The sequence below is a fragment of the Scyliorhinus torazame genome, chromosome 9 (assembly GCF_047496885.1).
Source record: "Scyliorhinus torazame isolate Kashiwa2021f chromosome 9, sScyTor2.1, whole genome shotgun sequence".
NCBI lineage: Eukaryota > Metazoa > Chordata > Chondrichthyes > Carcharhiniformes > Scyliorhinidae > Scyliorhinus > Scyliorhinus torazame.
In genome coordinates, this window is record NC_092715.1 from 91,175,524 (window position 1) to 91,193,937 (window position 18,414).

General features: G+C 46.4%; 1 protein-coding gene across 2 annotated transcripts in view; it reads left to right on the forward strand.

Moving 5' to 3' along the window:
• polr3g (polymerase (RNA) III (DNA directed) polypeptide G) overlaps positions 1 to 13,924 on the forward strand; it is a 44,675-nt gene extending 30,751 nt beyond the window's left edge. For both annotated transcript variants that reach the window (XM_072516260.1, XM_072516261.1), the window contains 3 exons: positions 4,887 to 4,978; positions 7,769 to 7,891; positions 11,507 to 13,924. In XM_072516260.1, coding sequence (XP_072372361.1) covers positions 4,887 to 4,978; positions 7,769 to 7,891; positions 11,507 to 11,590 — 299 coding nt within the window. In that variant the 3' untranslated portion in view covers positions 11,591 to 13,924. The remainder of the gene's footprint in view (positions 1 to 4,886; positions 4,979 to 7,768; positions 7,892 to 11,506) is intronic.
• Positions 13,925 to 18,414: the final 4,490 nt, after the last annotated feature.

The window sequence follows — 18,414 nt, forward strand, 5'->3', positions numbered from 1 at the left end:
ATCACTTTGTTGACCCGTTTAAAAGAGGACCACGGAATAAAGATGGGGAGACCCTGAAATACAAACCGGAATCTCGGGAGGACCGTCTGCACCCTCCCAGCCAGTGGCAACGGAAGCGCATCCCATCTCCGAAAATCGTCCTTCATTTGGTCTACTAGTCGGGCCAGATTTAATTTATGCAGCTGGTTCCATTCCCGTGCCACTTGAATGCCTAGGTACCTAAAGCTTCCCCCTACTTATCTAAACGGCAGCTCCCCCAATCGCCACTCCTGTCCCCTCGCCTGGACCGCAAACATCTTGTATTTGGCTTATACTCAGAAAACAGGCCAAATTCCCCTAGAATCCTCATGATTTCTTCCATCCCCTCTATTGGGTCCGATACATACCGAAGCAGATCGGCTGCATAGAGCGAGACTCTGTGCTCCACCCCCCCACCCCCCGGACCAGCGCCTTGAGGCTCTCCGAGCAATTGCCAAAGGCTCTATAGTTAGCGCGAACAGCAGCGTGGAGAGGGGGCATGCCTGTCTCGTCCACCGGTGCAGTCTAAAATAGTCCGATGTTGTCCTATTCATCCGTACACTTGCCACAAGAGCCTGATATAGCAACCTGACCCAGTCAATCAAGCTCCGCCCAAATCCGAACCGTCCCAGTACTTCCCACAGATAATCACATTCTACCCGATCAAAAGCCTTTTCTGCATCCATTGCGCTCACTACACCACCTCCCTACCTTCCGGCGGCATCACGAGCACATTTAACAACCTTATTACATTGGCCACCAACTGCCTACCCTTAACAAACCCCGTCTGATCCTCCCCAATAACGTCTGGAAAACAATCCTCAATCCTGGACGGCAAAATTTTAGCCAGCAATTTGGCATCTACATTCAACAGGGATATCGACCTGTAGGACCCACACAGCTCCGGGTTCTTGTCCCGCTTCAGAATCAGCAAAATTGTGGCCTGTGACATCGTCGGGGGCAGCACCCCTCTTTCCCTTGCCTCATTGAACATCCTCATCAACACCGGCCCCAATATCCCAGAGAACATTTTATAAGACTCCACTGGGTACCCGTCTGGCCCCGGGGCTTTACCTGAATGCATGGCCTTCACCCTCCACTATCTCTTCCAACCCGATCGGGGCCCCCAGCCCTTCTGCCAGCTCCCCGTCCACCTTTGGGAAATTCAGCCCCTCCAAGAAGTGGCTCACCCCCTCCGGCCCAGTGGCGGGTTCCGATGTGTACAGCCTACTGTAGAAATCCCGAAACACATTATTCACCCCTGCTGAATCTCCAACCAGGTTTCCATCTCCATCATTTACTTTCCATATCTCCCTGGCTGCCTCACTCTTTCTAAGCTGCTGTGCAAGCATTCTCCTTGCTCATAGATCGCCCCCCTCGTCTTTCTCAGCTGCTCCACCACCCTCCCTGTGGTTAACAAGCCAAACTCCGCCTGTAGCCTCCGCCGTTCCCTTAAAAGCCCTGCCTCTGGGATCTCCTATCGATCTGTAGTATCTCCTTTACCAGTCGGTCCGTCTCTGCCCTGTCCATCTTCTCCCTGTGGGCCCGATCAGCTCCCCTCTGACCACTGCCTTCAGTGCTTCCCAGACCACTGCCTTCAGTGCTTCCCAGCTGCTGAAATTTCCCCCGTGTCGTTGACCTGCAGGTAGTTCTGAATACGTTTCCTCAGCCGCTCGCACACCCCTTCGTCAGCCAAAAATCTCACATCTAACCTCCAGTGCGGGTGCTGGTTACTGTCTTTACTAACCTACAGGTCAACCCAGTGCGGAGCATGATCTGAAATTGTGATCGCCGAGTACCCTGTGTCCACCACCCCTGCTCAAAATAAAGAAATCAATCCGGGAGTACACTTTTTATGCACGTGTGAGTAGAAGGAGAACTCCTTCATCCTCGGCTGCCCAAATCTCCATGGATCCCCCCCCCATCTGCTCCATGAACCCTTTTAGTTCCTTTGCCATTTCTGGCACCCTGCCCGTTTTCGAGCTTGACCAGTCCAAGCCAGGGTCAATAACTGTGTTGAAGTCCCCTCCCATGACCATCCTTGCGAGTCCAGGTCCGGTATCTTCCCCAGCATCCTCTTTATAGACTCTACATCATCTCAATGTACCATAATGTACCGACCTCCCATATCCAAGACTATTCTACCCGCCTCAAACACCACCTGCTTATTGATCAGGATCGCAACCCCTCTAGTCTTTGAGTCTAGTCCTGAGTGAAAGACCTGACTGACCCAGCCTTTCCTGAATCTAATCTGGTCAGTTACTCTAAGGTACGTCTCCTGCAACATTACCACATCCGCCTTCAGTCCCCTAAGATGTGTGAACACACGTGCCCTGTTGACCGGCCCATTTAACCCTCGAACATTCCAGGTGATCAGCCTAGTTGGGGGGGCTCGTTGCCCCCCCTCCGCCGATCAGCTATCCCCTTTTTTGGGTCCGCCCTCAGGCAGCTTCCACTCCCAACCTCCTCTCTGTCCCTTAGCCCAAGTCCCTCCCTCGTCAGCAGAACATTTACCCCCCCCCCCCCCCCTAGTAACAACACTCTGTAGCCCAACCCCGTTAATAAACCGAACATATGCACCCCCCCCCCCCCCACTGTGCTTCCGAGAGCTAGCCCGCCCTGCTAGCTTGTTGGCCCCCATCCCTTGCGCCGGATAGTCTCCCACCAATTGTTCCCTCCACTCTTTCCTCTTCCCCCCCGCTACACAAACATACTCCAACATCAAACAATCCCCACACAATTGCCCAACAGAAAAACACCAAGATCTAAACAAGCACACCACCATCCCCCAACAGTGCAAATGAAAACCTTAACTCATTCAGCTCTACCGCTGGTCCTAAATCAATGCAAAAGGCATTACAAACAGCTTACACAAAATGAAAAACGAGAAACTTTTTCTTAAAAAGAACAGAAAAATAAAAAACCATGAATGTTGCAGCAAAGTTCAAAAGTTCTCAGTCCACCACCAGTCCTTTCCTTTTCGCGAAGTCCAGCGCGTCCTCAGGCGACTTGAAATAAAAGTGCCGTTCCTCCTGAGTGACCCAGAGACGGGCCGGATACAACAGTCCGAAATTCACCTTTTTCTTAAAAAGGATCGACCTAATCTGGTGCAAGCCTGCTCTTCTCCTGGCCACCTCCACACTCGGGTCTTGGTAAACCCGCAGGATACTGTTGTCCCACTTACAGCTCAGTGTCTGCTTGGCCGACTGTAGAATGCGCTCCTTATCCAAGTACCTGTGGAATCTCACCACCATTGCCCTCGGGGGGGGGGGGGTCTCCCATTCGTGGCCTCCTCACGAGTGCTCTGTGAGCCCTGTATACCTCCAAGAGCTGGGAAAATGCCCCATCCCCCAGCAGCTTCTCAAACATGTCTGCGATGTATGCCCCAGCGTCCGCTCCTTTGGACACCTCCGGGAGCCCAACGATTCTCAAGTTCTGCCGGCGGGACCTATTCTCTAGGTCCTCCACCTTCTCCAGGAGCTTCTTCTGCTGGTCTCTCAGCATCCCCACCTCCAACTCCACCGCAGTTTGATGTTCCTCCTGCTCAGCCAGCGCCTTCTGGATTGCCCGATCTTGGTCTCCAATCTAAGCTCTACCCGCTCAATTGACTCTCTTATCGGGTCCAAGCAGTCCCGTTGCTGCTTAGCACCCCACTTCCTGAATAACTTGCATTAGCTGCTCCGTTGACCGCTGGGTCGACAAACCAGAGGTCCGGTCCTCCGCCATGCTGTCTCCTGCTGCAGCTTCTGCCCAAGCCTTCTCTGTCTTTCTGTTTCTGCCTTTACGAGCACTTCGAGTCCTTCTCTCCATGCACCGATATGGGAATTCAGTACACAATTGCCTCTGTCATCAGTTTTAGAATTCAAGTCCGGTAGAAAATCGGGGAAAAGGTCCAAAAGTCCGACCAGAGCGGGAGCCACCAAATGTGCGACTTACTCCTTCATAGCCGCCACCGGAAGTCCCATAGCCGCAACCGGAAGTCCCATAGCCGCAACCGGAAGTCGCATAGCAGCAACGGGAAGTCTCATAGTCGCCACCGGAAGTCCCATAGCCGCCACCGGAAGTCCAGAAACACATTTATTAATGGACCATTTGGGTTTTATTGATATGATATTTAAAGTATCTATTGTACCAACATTTAAAAAAGAAAAGATAATTTGATGCAGAAGATTGCTTTTTATTCAGTGCTTAAGAAAGCTAGACTTGAGCTACAAGACAATACAGAATAATAAAAGAGCTCCTGTCATTTAAAGGGTGCAGATATTCTTTTTTGATTATGTTTGTAATGCCACATAAGAATAAGTGTCAAACCGAAAAAAATCTTTAATCCGTGTCCTACATATGCATGTGTCTTACACTTGGGATAATAATTTTAGTTGAAGTGTGGTGGAATTCAACCTCCAGCTATTCGCAAATGCCATATAAATGACAAAAGAAAATTAGAATGACCTTTATTAATATCCCACTCTAATGTACTCCACCTTTTTGGTCTGGGTTATCCAGGCAATCACTTCCCATGAATCACCCTGTCTATTTTAGATGCATAGATGGGATTTCAAATCCAACCATTGAGACTTGCTGATTTCATTTGTGGGAATCAATTATTATCCTGTGCAAATAAAATATTTTTCTGCTGGCGAGGAAATGTTAATAACTAGAGTAAACTATGATGAAATGATTGTGTAGTAAATGAACAGTATTTCGAGTTAAGTCAGCGATACGATTGACAGCAAATCAAGTTTTTAAAAATTACTTTTGGTCAGATAACAATGCAACATTGATACAATTATCATTATAGAAATAGTAAATCTTGCAGAACAAACAGCTAAATATTGCTTTCTCTATTCCATTATTTTATTTTTTTGCAGAAACTAGTATGAAGGTACCATTGGTCTCTAAAATGAAAAAGCCTAAAGCTGTAGTTAATAAATCTAATGAAGATGTAATACAGAAACTGGAGGTGAGAAGCAGAAGAGCTATTTGTTCATTTTAGTAGCTAGTGTGTGACTTAAATGTTGGGTGCGATCTGTCAACCTCGTCGTGCCCGACTCGGTGGCGTATCGAGGCCATTAAATCACACGAGAGCCTTCTTACGAGATTTATGAAGCTCGATACGCCACGCAAGGTCTAACGAGATCTCACGAGGCATTACGACCTGGATCCCCCTCAATAGGCAGTTTGCAGATTTGCATATTCAAGTGAGAAGTTAGTCTCACGTAAATATGTCTATGCCGGAGTTACCCATAGCGCGGTGTCAAACGGCTTCGCCTCCGAGACCCTGCCGGGCACCATTTAGTTATGGTTTCCACAAACGTGCACCAGGTGTAACGGCACTTGGGTGTTCTCCCAGGCAATCGGAGGCTACCGGGTGGTCGGGTTCTGGGCCAGGGTGTACCCTGGCACTCCCGGTGCCACCTGAGCACTGCCAGGGTGCCCAGGTGGTACTGCCAACCTGGCATGGGCACTGTCAGGGTGCTAGGCTGGCAGTGCCAAGGTTCCCATGTGCCAGGTTTCTCATGCTGGAGATCAGGCCCAAGGCTGCCCTGCCCTTATGAGGTAGGGCGCGGGGGCTCGAGGACCCCCAAATTTGTAAGTTGGGGCATGGGGTATGCATCAAGAGGCCATGAGGGGGGGTTCCTCGCTGAGGCAGTTCCTCGCTGAGACCCAAAAAAGAAACAGTCCTGTTTAATAGCGGGGTCATTCTCGGCGCTGCTAGTGTCGGGAAATACCCTGCTAAACGCACCCAAAATGGGACTCTGTTCTTTTTCCATTAAATCGTGCCCATTGTGTCTTGATTTCATTCATACTACCAATTCAGTAATCTGGAGTATACCAGTAATAATTTAATTCAACATTATTTTAAACAATGATCTTTGCAATTACCTCTGCCACGGCCCTGAAATTGCTTTCATCAAAGTTACAAATAACATCCTGTGTCACTGTGACAAATGTAGTCTATCCTTTCTGCTCCTTTTGAAACGGTCTGCAGCCTTTGACCATCTTCCTCCAATGCTTCTCTACTACCCTTGGTGGGGAATGCACTAGCCTGTTTTCATATTCTTCTTGATCGTATCATCACTAGAGAATCACTTGCAATGGCTTATCTTCCCATTGCTGCACAGTTACCGTTGATTCCTCCCAAGGATCTATCCTTGGCCTCCTCCTATTTCTCATACACATACTGCCCTTGGTGATATTATCCAAAAACACTGCACCAGTTTTGACATGTAAGCCGATGATACCCAGCTATACCTCATTGCCACCTCTTTCAACCTTTCTAAATTGTCAGTCTACTTGTAAAGTACTGAACGAGCAAAAGGTTCCTCCAAGGGGCTGGTTTAGCACAGAATTAAATCGCTGGCTTTGAAACAGACAAAGGCAGGCCAGCAGCACGGTGCAATTCCCATACCAGCCTCCCCGAACAGGCGCCGGAATGTGGCGACTAGGGGCTTTTCACAGTAACTTCATTTGAAGCCTACTTGTGACAATAAGGGATTTTCATTTCATTCATTTCAATTAAATAATGGGAAGATCAAAGTCATTGGCAAGGTGGATTCAGAACTGGCTAGGCCATAGAAGGCAGAGGGTAGCAATGGAGGGATGCTTTTCTAATTGGAGGGCTGTGACCAGTGGTGTTCCACAGGGATCAGTGCTGGGACCTTTGCTGTTTGTAGTATATATAAATGATTTGGAGGAAAATGTAACTGGTCTGATTAGTAAGTTTGCAGACGACACAAAGGTTGGTGGAATTGCGGATAGCGATGAGGACTGTCTGAGGATACAGCAGGATTTAGATTGTCTGGAGACTTGGGCGGAGAGATGGCAGATGGAGTTTAATCCGGACAAATGTGAGGTAATGCATTTTGGAAGGGCTAATGCAGGTAGGGAATATACAGTGAATGGTAGAACCCTCAAGAGTATTGAAAGTCAAAGAGATCTAGGAGTACAGGTCCACAGGTCATTGAAAGGGGCAACACAGGTGGAGAAGGTAGTCAAGAAGGCATACGGCATGCTTGCCTTCATTGGCCGGGGCATTGAGTATAAGAATTGGCAAGTCATGTTGCAGCTGTATAGAACCTTAGTTAGGCCACACTTGGAGTATAGTGTTCAATTCTGGTCGCCACACTACCAGAAGGATGTGGAGGCTTTAGAGAGGGTGCAGAAAAGATTTACCAGAATGTTGCCTGGTATGGAGGGCATAAGCTATGAGGAGCGATTGAATAAACTCGGTTTGTTCTCTCTGGAACGAAGGAGGTTGAGGGGCGACCTGATAGAGGTCTACAAAATTATGAGGGGCATAGACAGAGTGGATAGTCAGAGGCTTTTCCCCGTAGAGGGGTCAATTACTAGGGGGCATAGGTTTAAGGTGAGAGGGGCAAGGTTTAGAGTAGATGTACGAGGCAAGTTTTTTACGCAGAGGGTAGTGGGTGTCTGGAACTCGCTACCGGAGGAGGTAGTGGAAGCAGGGACGATAGGGACATTTAAGGGGCATCTTGACAAATATATGAATAGGATGGGAATAGAGGGATACGGACCCAGGAAGTGTAGAAGATTGTAGTTTAGTCGGGCAGTATGGTCGGCGCGGGCTTGGAGGGCCGAAGGGCCTGTTCCTGTGCTGTACATTTCTTTGTTCTTTGTTCATTGTCTTCAGGCTCCTATTGTTACTTCTTTGGATTAGCTGTTTTAGCTATTAAAGTAAGTTAAAGCTATTTCCAATTTTCATGAATTGAAGATAATTGTTTTTCTATAGGTTCTGGAGAAGAAAGACACGGAAAATAAATCTGACGAAGAAACTGAAGAGAAGGAGAAAGGAAAAAGTGATGAGGAGGAGGAAGCTGTGGATGAAGAATATAATGAGGAAGAATGTGAAGAGGTGTGGTAGTTACTATTTTCAGCTGTTGCTCTCTTTGGTGTTGTCTCTTAATTTATGTTCCTACAGGACTGCCCTAACCTGTTTGTCTGCGCTAATGGCTCGAGGGTCGAACCAGAGGTCTCCTACTGAGCTAATCCTGTTTACGTACTCTCCAATTGTGATGACCGAAAAATCGATCCCAAGGATATGTTCTGCTGTCTGGGGCAGATCAACCAAAACTACGGGGTGTTTAGTTGTGATGTTCCCTATTTGTATTGCTACAGGGGCTGTGATGTGTCCCTGTTGTAAATGGCCTATAAAACCTCTGAGTGTGATGTTGTCTGTTGTGGGCCACGTGTCTCACTGGAACATCATGGAGGAATTGAGTGTGGTGCGGGACCCTCCTGTGTCCCAAAGAAATTCTACGGGTTGTCCCCGAACTTTGCCTGCCACTACCAGTCCACCAGACTTGTCCCAAAGGGTTTCGCAGACCCAAGTTGGGGAGCCCGAACACAGTCAGTCGGTGCCGTTCATGTCTGCATTCTCTGAACGGGCGCTAACGCTATGGATCGGCTTTGCCCTATTCCTGTTTAGGGTGCATGTCTGTTGGCTTCTCTGCTGCTTTTGGGACACGTTGCACTCTCGTGCAAAGTGTCCTAGCTGTCCATAGTTGTAACATTCCTGAGCTTTGGGCTGGGGTGGGCTGTTCCTGCCCTCATTTAACCATGCGGGGTTCTGGTGCGCTTTAACTGGGTTCATCTCTGCCTGCTCTTCATCGGGTGTTATAAATGCGGTTTTGCCTGCAATTGATTGCTCCCAAGCGCGGGACAATCTCTTCAAAACCCATTTTTCATTGTGGGCCTCATCTGAGGGGTCATAATTTGCGCAAGCTTTTCGTCCTGCTTCTGTGGCGTGGGAGACTAGAATTCGGGACCATTTGGCCATATTATCTGGGGACAAATGGGCACGGGCTAACTCTCCGAAAACTGCTGTGAGGTGTATCCACAAGTGTCCAGCAAACGCTGTGGGGTGTTCTGTTTTCTTTTGCCTACAATTATTTAGGCCTTCTACGGGGTCTCCTCTTGTTAAAGCCGATCGCATCAAGGATCGCTGTGTGCATCTCTTGGAGTGTGCCTCCTCCAACATACTGTGGGTCGGGAAGGGCTGCCACGACTGAAGGGTTGAGGCTTAAAACTGTGAGCTTCACTTGCTCCTTTTTGTCCAGGCCATACGTGATAGCCTGTTGTTTGACTAGCGCGAAAAATTGGTGGGGGTCTGATGTGGGAAGGAACGGTGTAATTTTTCTACACGCGTCCCGTAATTGGGTCACGGTTAACGGGGTTGTGTAAAGGAAATCTGGTTCTCCTGCGGCCCTGCGTTGTGTGGTCACAGGATTCATGGCGGTGTGTTCTGCCTGTTCGGTTGGGGGTTGGGGAGCTTTCCTTTTCTGGGGTTTTTCCTGCGTACATATCCCATGTACGTATCTATGGGCAGTCTCGCTCAATTCCTGCCAGTCGGGGCCGTTTTCTTGATCTAACTGTGGTCCAAATGTGCTTTGAAACCCATTTTGAACGGATAGCAGAGATTATAATTCTGCAATTTGCTTCCGGCACTTTGCGTGATCTACTGAGCTCTGCCTTTGTTCCGTCATGGAAGTATGAGTGCTCGGAGGGCTGCTTTCAGATCATTGCACTGTTTCTGCAATTTCTCCACTTGCTGTTCTGTCTCTGTCTTACCAAGACCACACGTTGCGTGTCCTGGTAGGCCTTATCATATTGCGTCTGAAAACTGTTCAAATGCGCGAGACAAGACTGATGTGTCCTCGGCATCATCCACCTCTCTGTCCCTTGCTGCTAACTGCTCTTTTAAATCTCTATTCTCCTTCTCTACCTCACTCACGTCTATCTCACTGCTTCTGTCTCTCTCCTCTATCTCTCTACGGAGTGTCCTAACGACCTCCTCTGTGCCTCGCAATTGTGCCAAACAGAACACTATTGCCATCGGCTTGTGAGCTTTCCCTAAGCTCTTCTTGTGTATCTTTGACAGGTTCTCCCACCAAGTATGTCCTCTACTCCCGGGACCTGTTTCCTCATTAGCACAGAATTCACTCCAAAGGGGCCATCCTTTCCCTTTGAGATATTTCCTGATCTCATCTTCCCAAACGGGACACTGTTCTACTCTACTGGTCGCTGCGACCTCGAATTCCTGGGGGTTCATAAGGCGTTCCATTTCCTTCATTGCCATTTTCTCTAACTAGGTTCTCTACTGAATTTGGAACAGGGGGTGATAAAGTGGTGATGTAAACACGGTTATGGCTTACGCTAATTTCCGGCCTACAAAACTCCCGACAGTTTTACGCAACAAATCCCTCAGGTTTACCTTGTATCCCTGTTAGTACGCATGCATTAACACACTTCCGAATCTCCGAGGCTTGATCAGTACTGTTCTTACGCTTGTGGTTTTTGCTGTTTCCAATGGGATTCTCAATTCAAATTTTGGGTTCTCTCGGAGTGGTTAGGCCACTTCTAAATCGAGTCCCGTCAGATGTCGCCAGTAAATGTTGCTTTCTTTGGTGTTGTCTTTGGTGTTTAATTACTTTTGCTCAAGAGTCGCCAGGTATCTTTCGACACCACCACAAGGTACTGAACCGAATACTGATCACAGACTCGATACACCAGTTAGTAAGTTCAAAAGCAATGCTCATTTATTTACACACAGTCAAATCTACTCGTGCGTAAACTATCACTATTACTAAAGCCTATACTTAGCTTCGGGTGCCCACTCAGTCAGAGGAACAATGGCCGTTGCTCGGTTCTGAGGGTGCTGGGTTGAGCTGTTTACAGGATAGCAACTAGGAGCGTCTATCTCGTTGCGTGCGTTGACTTGGAACTTACCTGGTCTGGCATAGCTGCTAGGCTGGTCTCTCTTCGCTGAGAGCCTAGGCCAAAGAAGAAAGATTCTCTCTTGGGGAATACTTTTTAAACCTGAAATGGCTTTGCGCGCTTTTGGGCGGGCCTTGAACTTGGCCTCAATTAATTGGGCCTTTCCCAATCATTCTTATCGATCTCCCTCCAATAGAGGGGTGGGTTCCCTGGTTGCTGAGCGTGTCCAAGGTGGCCGTTGGTTTGCTTTGTTTGAGTCTGCTCTGGCGCCGGGGTGTCTGCCTTAACATTGTTTATCCAAATGTTTCCCTTTTGTCCCTGGAGATGGTTCATTAGTATGTAGATGGCTTAGCAGTTTCTGTCCTGTCTGAGAGCCAAAGCTCTAATCAACAGACAGATCTTGCACCTGCTTGTTTTTCAGTATTGTCCATTTTTCCCTGCATTCTTTGCAAGTGTCCATTTTGTAATCTGGACGTGTCCATCCCAGATGGCTACACAGCAACTTGATGACTTGGTAATACTTATGTACTGCATTGGTACTGCTGATTAAAAAAAGTGTCCATCTATATTGTTCAGTACTCCTCCAAAAATACAAAATAATAAGTAATTGCCTGACTATCACATGTAAAATTATTTTATTATTGGAAACTTTACATTCTTGATAGCAAGGTATGCATTTCCTGCTGGTGCTTTCTGCAAGGTTAGTATGCATTTTGTAATTATGATTCTGAAAAATCATTTTCTTTGCTTTTAGGAAAATGACTACATTGCATCATACTTTGAAGATGGAGATGACTACGGAGTCAGTGACGATAATATCGATGAAGCTACATACTAGCAGTGCCTGACATCATATGCAATTAATGTATACTGAAAGTATTCAACATTCTAGCAGGATTATTTTAACTTTCCTCAGGTGACTGCAGGATTTTGTTTTGCACATGCAAAGGAATCCAGATATGAAATATTGTTTACAATGAAGATAAATGGGTTCCACCGAAGCCTCAATAAGCATACACTAGTGCTGGTCATTTTGGACTGGTTCATTGAAAGATATCTTATTTTAAATGCACTTGGGTTGGTGGTTGCACTAGCGTTCATGTACTACTATATATTTATGCAAATCTTGTAGGAGGAGAAAGAGGAACATGTCAAAATATCTTCCTTGGTGTTAATTTGGATGTTAACACTTTCTGATAATGGTTATTGGCATTGATCACTGGTGTTTGTTGTGCACCCTAAAATCTTGTCAGCGAAAGTAGACTGCTTTATTGCATCTTTGAGAATATGTCAGTTCTCTTTGCTGGTTCTGACCTGAACTAGCATAAATAAGTGGTCGAAGCAATAGATTGGAATTAATCTGATTCATGCTGACTGAACATTTCGGAGTGCTTCAGCTGCTTTCAGTAGGCTTATAAACCGTTATCGATTTGTGATTATCATAAAGAAATGCAATCATGTTTACAGAAACCACTTGCCTCCATTGCCCAGGCATGTAACCTACCTCTTAAAATTACACTGCACTGCGCAAGTAAATGTTCTTGGGTACTTCAAATTCCAGATTTGTATCACCTTTTCATTGTAGTTGTTTATGTATTGCACCAGAGGTGATAACAGCAATAGTAAACTGCTTGGTAACATTTTTTAAAGAAAGAGGCAGTCCAATTTGGCCAGGAATGTACGTATGATGCTACGCTCTGAGCTGTGGTAATTTAAAGGAGTCCAAGCAGCACTGAATCATCAGAACAGATTTGATTGTTTTCAAATACACTAATATGTTAATATGAATTTAAGAAAGTACAGGATAGATCTGCAATCCACCTTTTCTGGTCCCCAAATTCTAATGCCTCTTAACTCTCCATTCTGGCAGATAGATATCTAGTTCCCCTATCAAATATTTCCAGTGGCCCCTGCACATACCATATATTTACCACACTCTCCATAAAGTACTGGGTATCTTTACTAGGGTGTGGCAACCAAAATTGTACACCATACAGAAAGTGTGGATGTCTGAGTGCCTCATCAGCACCTCTTGGGATATTCATACTAACATTCATTTAGCTTTACCTACTGCTGTTGTACTGTTGTGTTGGTTCAGTGAGCTGTCCATCAAAATGACCAATTCTTCTCCTGTTGCCAAGTGTTTTAGTTTTATTACCCACCTTTCAAGCCCTACTTCCCTATTTATGTCCGAGACTGTTTTGTGACCCCTCGTATTGTTGTTGAACCTTTATTCACAACCATTATTTATTTTCTCAGATTTCAGCAATATTCATTCCACTTTCCTCCTGCCCCACGCCTTGTAAGGGTAATAACTTGATTAAAAGCCTTGCTGAAATCATATCCACAGAATCTTGCTGTCCAGAAAAGACCGTGTGTGTCTTTCACATCCTCAGGGCACTGCAAAACATTTCAGATGATGAATTACTTCTGAAGTGTGATCACTGTTATTTTGTAGATAAATCCCGCAAGGTCCCCAAAATGTCAAATAAGGTCAATCAGCAAATAATCTGTTTCAGATGCATTGGGTGAGAAATAAATTCTGGTCATACCCTGAGAGAACTTTCTGCTGAAGCTAAATATGTCTTGATTTTTCCTTTCCCTTTTCCATTCTGAATTTAATCATAAGCTGTAACTTACCGCTAATAAGGTTTTCAGGATGACCTTTGAACTCCTGCTTATTATTTGGCATCAGGTACAATATTTTGGAATATAAGAGAATATATTTCAGTCAACCTACTGCCCTCTTCTACATAGCCATGGAGCACATGAACAACTTTCTAAAAGGAAAATAGTGGTCTGACTGGATGGAGTGGAATTACTCTGACAGATTATTAATAAACTAATTACTTGAAAATAAAAATGCAGTATTATTTTGCTGTAATTTTTTTAAATGGGTTTTGTTGCTCAAAGAAAGTTGGTGTGCCCTAGCTGATTTGCATTTGATTTTCTTCAGTTCATGCATAATTCTATGTGCAGAATAAATGATTGGTATTTGCAATAAAGTTTGCCAAATGTTTGAAATTTCTGCAAATCTTTTAATTATTTATTTTGAGAATCCACTTTCTACTATGATTTTTGTTTTGATGTAAATTTAACATACCACTGTAATATTCTTAATGCCTTAAAGTATTGCTTTAATAAAGTATTTGGATATCAACATTCTCAATCATTTTGTTGTTCAGTGAAATTTCCTTTTTTTTTCATTTTGTCAGAAATTTACCATTCAGATTGACACAACAGCAGAGAAAAGCACATTTTTACATCTGTTACCTGGTCATCAAAGTTTATAACACAGAATGGACTCATTCATCCGAATGTCTCTTTGTAAGAACCATCCAACCAGCCCCTCTCCCCTGCTCTTTCCCATACCCTTCAAGTTTGCTATTGAATACAATCTTCCCCATCACCTCCCCAACCCAAGATATATAATTGTCATGCAGAAACAAAAACCCAGAATGAATTCAGCAAGAAATAGGAGGTTTTATTCCTTTTTTAAATGTATTCATTCACTTAAGCATAACTGGCAAGGCTGGCAATTATTACCTGTCCTTAATTGGCCTCAAGAAGTGGATGTTGAGCTGCTTTCTTGAACCATTACAGTACATGCGGTGAAGATGATTCCACGAGGTAGGGAGTTCCAGGATTTTGGCCCACTGATGATGGAGGAATGACACTGTTTCAACATCAGAAAAATAGTGTGTGAGATTTTGAGGAAAACTAGGAGGAGGAGGTGTTACCATACATCTACATTGTCATCCTTCTAATCTAGGTAGTGGAGGTCATGGCTTTAGTGGGTGCTGTCAAAGAAGCCTTGGCAAGTTCTTCCAGTGCATCTTGTAAATTGTGCGCAAGTGGTGGAGGGAATGAATGTTTAAGGTGATGGATGGGTTGCCAATTGAGAATGGTCTATTTTTTGCATGGTGTTGAGCTTCATGATTGTTGAACACATTGATCCCCCCCCCAATGCTCCACCCCACTACATCACCAGGTTAATTGCAATAGGAAAGCTACTGGAGAAGGTGTATTCCAACCCAAGCCTGCGCCTAGTCAATGACCTCAACGAGCAGCAGTAGGCCTTCACACCACCCCATATGGTTAAACCACCATGCTGAGGAGGAAAGCTGAGAACCTTTTGTAGGGGAAAACATCCACCTGAAACCATTTCCTCATCTTGACCTTGCTGCATGTCCCATGGCCACAGGGGGCTCATTTAAACTGTCTCTGGTCTAGCCAAGGCCTCTGCAGCCACCCAACATCAATGGGTCACCAGGACCATCCAAAGCTGCAGCGGTGGTGCAGACCAAACACGGACTCTCATTGTCGAGACGTATCTGCGATTAAACTTGAAGGTGGGCTTGACGAGCTCCATCTATTCACAAACAGGGCTATTGCTGACGAAATAAGAAAGAAAAATAGATTTACTGCTGACTTGAAATCATTACCTTACAAAACACTAATGGAATTATTATTGGTAATTTATTTGTTTTCTTCACCTGAATTCCCAAAATAAAATTAACTCAAAACCGTAAGGGTCCATACTGGGCATTTCTAAAATAATATTGCGAACTATTATGTTTTGAACCAGACAAAAGCCAATTAATTATCCAGCTAGCCATAAAGTAGTATAATCTCCCCTTTTTAAATTATATTCTAATGAAATGGGATACTATTTCAATTGCAACTTTGGTTACCTGAATGGAAGAACAAATCTGATCATTTTCTGTTAAATCCAGTTTTAATCATTTTCCTTAATCTTGCTCAATTGTTTTTACAATTTATGTTTTTTGAAAAATACTTTTATTCTCTTCACATTTTCTCCCAAATTTACACCCACCATCAAGAAATAATCAGTAACGAACGCAATGTCAATCCCCATATCAATAACAACAATCCCATCCTCCCACCAAACCCCCAAATAACAGCCCGCAAGTTAACATAAACAAATAACAAAAAGGAATCACTCATAGTCACCATTAACACATCCAGTCCCCCTCCTCCTAACCCCCCCCCCCCCCCCCCCCCATAACGAATAACGCCCATGAATTGTAGAATACCTCCTGATGTGTTGGGTGCTCGGGATCCGTGGAACACATACAGGCCACCAACACTCAAAATAGTACAATACTATTTTATTAAGTTAGAAACTTGAACACAATGTTAGATTAAACTAAAGACCTATGCCTGTCCTAACCAGTCTATGCACTCAGCACATGGTGAAGAACTGTGCTGTAAGCTCGGTCCTACTGAGAGGCTGCATCCCAAATGAGCGGGAACTCTGATGCCGTCTTTCTATGTAGTGAGTGTGCTCTAACGTGATTGGCTGCGGTGTTGTGTGAGTTGATTGGTCTTGCTGTGTGTCCATCAGTGTGTGTGTCTGCACCATGATATACTGGTGTATATTATGATATCCCCCTTTTATAAAAAAATGTATGTGTGTGGCAATAGATAATGGTGAGAATGTTCCTAACTACGTGTGGGGTGCGAAGACATATTTACAGGACAACGAAAATGAGAACAAAGCTATTTACATGGGAAGGTGTCTGGTGCAGAGAAGCAGTATGCAACAAGAGTAACGAGATCAACACTATATACAAACCAGGTAAACGAAACAATTCAGAGAGTCCATAAATTCGAATAGTTCATAAATTTAGTCTCTGAGGTGGGCGACGAATTCTGGTTGACCGCCTCAAGGGTGGGTCGAGAGCTGCCGGTTCAGGAGCGGGCTGGACTGCGTCAAAGTCAGGGGGAGGCAGAGTGACAGGGAGCTCTGCATAGTCCGTGGCAGGGTCAGCAGGAGGGCGAGGCGACACTGGAGGATCACGTGGCGAGCGTGGAACGACACGAAGGGCGAGTCGATTGCGGCGCAGAATAGAGCCATCCGGTAGACGAACCAGGAACAAGCGGGGCGCCACCTGCCGAAGTACAACAGCGATTGCAGACCAGCTACCATCCGGAAGATGGACGCGGATGTTGTCATCTGGAGCCAGAGCAGGGAGATCCGCTGCACGGGAGTCATGAGCCGCCTTGTGCTGTGCACGAGACAGCTGCATCCGGCGAAGGACCGGAACGAGGTCTGGGACGTGGATGGATGGCACCGTCGTCCTCGGTGCGACTCATGAGTAACTGGGCTGGCGACAGGCCAGTGGACAGTGGGGCGGAGCGATAGGCCAGCAAGGCGAGGTAGAAATCGGACCCAGCATCGGCAGCTTTGCATAGGAGCCATTTGACGATATGTACTCCCTTCTCCGCTTTGCCGTTGGATTGGGAGTACAGGGGACTGGATGTCACATGGGCAAAATTGTGCCGCCTGGCAAAGTTGGACCATTCTTGGCTGACGAAGCAGGGGCCATTGTCCGACATAACCGTGAGCGGGATGCCATGTCGAGCAACGGTTTCTTTACATGCACGAATGACTGCAGGCGAGGTGAGGTCGTGCAACCGTATCACCTCCGGGTAATTCAAAAAGTAGTCCACGATCAGGACATGGTCTCTACCCAGTGGTTGGACAGGTCGATGCCCACCTTGGTCCATGGTGACGTGACCAACTCATGGGGCTGCAGGGTCTCACGTGGTTGGGCCGGCTGGAAGCGCTGACAAGTGGGGCAGTTGAGCACTGTGTTGGCTATGTCCTCATTAATGCCGGGCCAGTACACTGTCTCTCGGGCCCGTCGGCGGCATTTTTCCACGCCAAGGTGGTCCTCGTGTAGTTGTTCCAGGACAAGCTGACGCATGCTATGCGGGATGACAATGTGGTCCAGTTTTAGAAGAACCCCGTCTAGTACCACCAGATCATCTCTGACATTATAGAATTAAGGGCATTGGCCCTTGAGCCACCCGTCTGTTAGGTGGCGCATGACACGCTGTAGCAAAGGGTCAGCCGCCGTCTCGCGGCGAATTTGGACGAGGCGTTCATCCGAGGCAGGTAGATTGGAGGCCGCGAATGCCACATGGGCGTCAACATGGCAGACAAATCCCGCTGGGTCACATGGAGTGTTGACTGCCCTGGAGAGAGCGTCAGCAATGATGAGGTCCTTGCCTGGGGTGTATACCAGCTGGAAGTTATATCGCCGGAGCTTGAGAAGAATACGCTGGAGGCGAGGCGCATGTCGTTCAAGTCTTTCTGTATTACATTGACCAGCGGGTGATGGTCGGTCTCGACGATGAATTGAGGAAGTCCGTAGACATAATCGTGAAACTTAACCACACCGGTCAGAAGGCCCAGGCACTCCTTTTCTATCTGCGCATAGCGCTGTTCCGTGGGGGTCATTGCACGTGACGCATATGCAACGGGCGCCCATGATGAGGCCTCATCACGTTGAAGGAGCACTGCCCCAATGCCAGATTCACTGGCATCGGTCGAAATTTTGGTCTCCTTTGCTGGATCAAAGAAAGCTAAGACTGGGGCCGTGGTCAGTTTTGCCTTGAGTTCTCTCCATTCGCGCTCATGGGCAGGGAGCCATTGAAAGTCTGTCGTCTTCCTGACCAGGTTCCTGAGAGCTGTGGTATGATAAGGGAGGTTAGGGATGAATTTCCCTAAGAAATTGACCATGCCCAGAAATCGGAGGACCGCCTTCTTGTCCTCTGGTGTTTTCATAGCTGTGATGGCAGCTACCTTGTCCGCATCCGGCTGCACACCCAATTGGGAGATGTCGTCCCCGA